Source organism: Mus caroli, chromosome 5 (genome assembly GCF_900094665.2).
Source record: "Mus caroli chromosome 5, CAROLI_EIJ_v1.1, whole genome shotgun sequence".
Taxonomy (NCBI): domain Eukaryota; kingdom Metazoa; phylum Chordata; class Mammalia; order Rodentia; family Muridae; genus Mus; species Mus caroli.
Window position 1 is genome coordinate 24,755,803 of NC_034574.1, and position 4,762 is coordinate 24,760,564.

A 4,762-nucleotide genomic window follows, 5' to 3' on the forward strand; every position below is an offset into this window, starting at 1 on the left:
CAAACATCAAAGTAGTAATAATGGGTATGTGTATTTGAGTTTTAATTTCCTCTCTATTTGAATTTTTGTAGTTAACATTTTGTTACATAGTTATATGTAGTTTGCAGCATTTAAAAAAAACATTTATTTATTTTATATATGAGTATAGTGTTGCTGTCTTCAGACACACCAGAAGAGGGCATCAGATCCTGTTATAGATGGTTGCTGGGATTTGAACTCAGGACCTCTGGAAGAGCAGTCAGGGCTCTTAACTGCTGAGCCAGCTCTCCAGCCTCTGTAGCAGGTTTGTTTTGATGGGGATGTGTATTGAAATGATTACTAATCAAGCTAATTTATCTGTTATCTCACATAGCTGGTGTGTGTGTGTGTGTGTGTGTGTGTGTGTGTGTGTAACAGTCCCTCAAAGCTGCTTTCTTAGAAAATTTCTAGCACACAAAAGATTATTCTAACTCTAGTTCTCACACCAGCTCTCTGGACTATTCTTCCTATAGAACTGAAATGTGTCTTTTTATATTAGAAATGATTACTTTGAAAAAGTTCTGGATCATTTGCATACTTAAACATATAAACTGAACAAATAAGAAGTGTGGTTTTAGAGAAATCCGAGCTCTTGTGTAGCCCAGTGTGGCCTAGAACGTGTGCCCTTCCTGCCTCATCTTTCTGAGTACTCAGGTGGCAGCTAAGGGAGCGTTACATTGTCGTGTGGAGTTCTGCTTTGGTAATCAACTGTTTGATCTGACAGACCTCTTATGGAAGGGAAAGGAACTTTCTGAGTCCACTGCAGCTCCAGATGTTGCCAACAAGTCTAAGAGCCTCTTCTCTTTCACAACAATGCATTCCCTCTAAGGTCAGCACCACTGCTAGTGTTCCTGTCACCCCAACATGCTCTCAGTCCCTCCAACCTGCGATTCCTCTTCATCATAAAGTCCCTAGCCAGGCAGTGACAGCATATACTTTTAACCCCAGCACCTGGGAGACGGAGACAGGCACATCTCTGAGTTTAAGGACAGTCAGAGATACACAGAGAAACCCTGTCTTGAAAATCTCCCAAAAAAGTAAAAGAGAGAGAGAGAGAGAGGTCTCAAATAAATAAACTAGTGACATTACATAGTGAGTTCCAGGTCAGCCAAGACTACATAATGAGTCCTTGTTTCAAAACAACAACAACAACAACAATAAAAACAAAGTGCAGAGTACCTTGGAGCCATCGTTACACTTTGATCTCTCTCCTTTTTAGAACGTGTTTGTATGATCCCAAATCACACAGTGAGATGCTTCCTGCAAGCTGTTGGGTTACCTCTGTATCTTAATAGAGGTTCCCCATTTGTTCTGATCACACAGCAGCCCTGCAGATTGATGTATTCTCACCTGCTCTTACCATGCGCCTCTTTGACGGGTTGTGTGTACTGACACTGGGGTGTGCGTGGGCGTGGTCTCGACATTACCTGCTCTCTTGCTCACTTACTTTTTGTTTTTTAAAAAGATTTATTTATTTATATGTAAGTACACTGGGGCTGTCTTCAGACACTTTGTCTTCTCGCTCCAGCCCAAGGATTGATTTATTATAGGTAAGTATACCGTAGCTGTCTTCAGATACCCCAGAAGAGGACATCAGATCCCATTATAGATGGTTGTGAGCCACCATGTGGTTGCTGGGAATTGAACTCAGGACCTTTGGAAGAGCACTCAGTGCTCTTACCTGCTGAGCTATCTCTCCAGGCCGCTCACTTACTTTTTAAGCCAACTTAGAAATGAGAGTTGCTTTGAAATGTGTTTTATTTGTCTCTGAGGACTTCTCTTATGAATTTTTTTTAAAATGGTGAGAGGTGCCAAGTGAAGGGTTAATGTTGTTGCATGCACTGGTTCTAATACATGGTTGTTACCAGCACAGCGTGCATTGGATATGCGTCAGTGCTTGGGAAGGAAAGGAAATCCCGTGACTGCCGAAGCACACTGGAAAAAGGAGTCTCCTCTGCGTCTGCAGGGAGCCGGCATTTATATGCTTGTGTTTTGTTGCATGTATGTATTTGTGTGGGAGTGGGCGTGGGGATGTGCATGCCATGACACGCAGACATGTCAGAGGGCAACCCTGGGGAGTCCGTTCTCTCCTTCCACCATTTGTGGGCTCTGATGCGCAAACTCAGGTTGACAGGCTCACATGCAAGCACTTTCATTTGCTGAGCCATCTCACTGGCCCACCAGTTTTTATTTTAACAGCAAACGTTTCTATCCCATTTTACAAAAGCACCCATAGATCTTCTAAATTAGAAATACTGACTTACCAGAGACTTTTCGTTGATTTGTTGATTTTATGTAACATTTTCTCAAAAGCCTGCCACTCCCTGTGAATTCTATCAACTGGCCAGATGTCTGATTGTCCTGTCTTCTTACTCTTCTGACTGTCTTGCCTCAGGTGTCATTCAAATGTGCCTCTTTGTTTCCATACATATTTCTCTGATATGTGTGTTCTCTATTGATTTTTTTTTTTTTTGAGTTAGAGAAAAAGGACTTCACCTTTCCCTGAACCTTAAAAAGATGTAAACAAGGGGCTGGAGTAGATGCTCATTGATCAAGAGCTCTGGCTACTCCTCTAGGGAACTGGGTTTGATCCCCAGTCCTTTCATGGAAGCTCAAGCCATTGATAACTGCAGTTCAGGTGATCTGAGTCCCTCTTCTGGCCTCTTAGGGACTGCACATATGGGATGCACAGACATACATGCAGGCAAAACATCTATAAACAGAGAAGACCAGAACAAGGCAAGAAAGATAATAGAAGACCGTTTTGTTTGTTTGATTTGGTTTTTGAGACAGGGTTTCCTGTGAAGCCGTGGCTGTCCAGGCTGGCCTCGGACCTCTCTCTGGGATTAAAACCTCACACCACCATGCCTGGCTAGTATAGAAAACTGTATATGCTGTAAAGACAACATGGGAAGCATGGTATGAACTTATAGCTGCTTCAGAGACATTTTGGCCACTACGCAAGTCTTGGATAAGATCATAAGAAAACTGACGGTTCATGTTCTCTAAGTGGAAGTTCTCAAGTTGCCACCCGTTTTATTGTTCTGCTATGAAACACACAGGCTCGTGTGCAGGCAACTTTTTATTGTGGTTCTATAAGTACATGTAAAATTGGGAGTTTATTGTAAAGCACTGCCCAACGTCTGACATCACTTTTTACAGTAGTACTTTTCATAGTCGGTAATACACAGCGTCTGGGTCCCTCCCTCCGGCTGAACAAATGCCCTTCATTTGCTACCTGTTTTGGGGAGCACTGTCAAAATTTTCACTGTTGCTGAATGCCCAGTCACCTGTTTTAATAGTTGAATTCACTGTGGGTTTTTTTCTATGACATGTATGTGCTACTTCATAAATTAGTAAATGACCTCTTTTGCTGTGTTTTAGAAGCAGTTTTTATTAGTAATAACTTTATAATTAAATTCTGCCCCAAAGAAACAGGATTTTCCCTTCATCTTCATTGGAAGATCACAGGCTCCTGTCAATCAGTCATCCTTTCTTCATAACTATCAAAAAGAAACAGCAAAGAAATCACTCAGGAGCGACATTTTCCTTGTATCTGTCACATGCATTGTTGGGTACAAAATACACTGCTGATTACAGCTCTTTTTCTTGTAGTTCTTTGGAACATTGCCTTTGGTTTTTGTTTTGTTTGTTTGTTTGTTTGTTTTTCCTTTTGTTTTGTTGTTTTGGTTTTTTTCTAGCCAAGGCAGGCTTTTTCATCAGGTTACTAGGTAGCCCTTGCATCTTTCCTGGATACTTCAGGGTGATAGACTGCTCAGCTGCAAGGAAATAAAGATCTGCCTTTCTTGAGCAGAGCCTAAGAGGGAAGAATGCCTTATTGCCTAGAACTCACTAGTGGATTCCTGCACACACACGCTTACCAGGAACATGGGGTCATGTGTGGCTCTTCTCCAGTGTCTGTCTTTCCTATAGAAAAGCTTATCCTGAAGCTTGGAGCTGGGAGACAGGACACTTGCCTCACCTGCATAAACAGCTCTCCTCTCTGGATATCAGACCCCAAAGGGCAAGCCATTTAAGGCAGGACTGGTTGGCTGGTTACTTACACACACACACACACACACTAACTATATGATATATAGTGTTGTTGTTTGGTCAGGCTCTCACTTTGTAGCCTCCTAGATTGGGCTTGAACTCTTGATCCTCCTGCCTCAGATTCCCAAGACCTGGGCTTATAACAATACACACCACAGCTGGCTGAAACGAGGGTCTTTCCAGATAATTTAAAAGTTGGTATTGTGGGAATCTGGACTGAACCGGTTCCTGGTTTGTTGATGCTTTGCCTCTGCTGCTCACCCAGGGATGGTGGGGGGATGAGAGGGTTGGGGGGGGGGAGGCTTTGCTGAGGAGCTGTTTGGCAAGAAGTTGACCAGAAGCCAGGCAGTGGTGGTGCTTGCCTTCAATCCCAGCATTTGGGAGGCAGAGGCAGGTGGATTTCTGAAGCCAGCCTGGTCTACAGAGTGAGTTCCAGGACAGACAAGGCTATACAGAGAAACCCTATCTCAAAAAAAAAAAAAAAAAGAAAGAAAGAAAGAAAAAAAAGGAAAGGAAAGGGAAGGAAAGGAAAGAAAAGAAAAGAAAAAGAAAGAGGAGGAGGAGGAAGAAGAAAGAGGAGGAAGAAGAAGGAGGAGGAGGAGGAGGAGAAAGAGAAGGAGAAGAAGAAGAAGAAGAAGAAGAAGAAGAAGAAGAAGAAGAAGAAGAAGAAGAAGAAGAAGAAGAAGAAGAA

At 42.7% G+C, this 4,762-nt stretch overlaps 1 protein-coding gene across 1 annotated transcript in view; it reads right to left on the reverse strand.

Annotated features, from left to right (window-relative positions):
• Positions 1-3,453: 3,453 nt before the first annotated feature.
• Positions 3,454-4,762, reverse strand: part of Adgrf3 (adhesion G protein-coupled receptor F3) — a 12,351-nt gene continuing 11,042 nt past the window's right edge. The window contains exon 14 of the mRNA XM_021163888.2: positions 3,454-3,521. Within this exon, the coding sequence (XP_021019547.1) occupies positions 3,497-3,521 (25 nt within the window). The 3' untranslated portion in view covers positions 3,454-3,496. The remainder of the gene's footprint in view (positions 3,522-4,762) is intronic.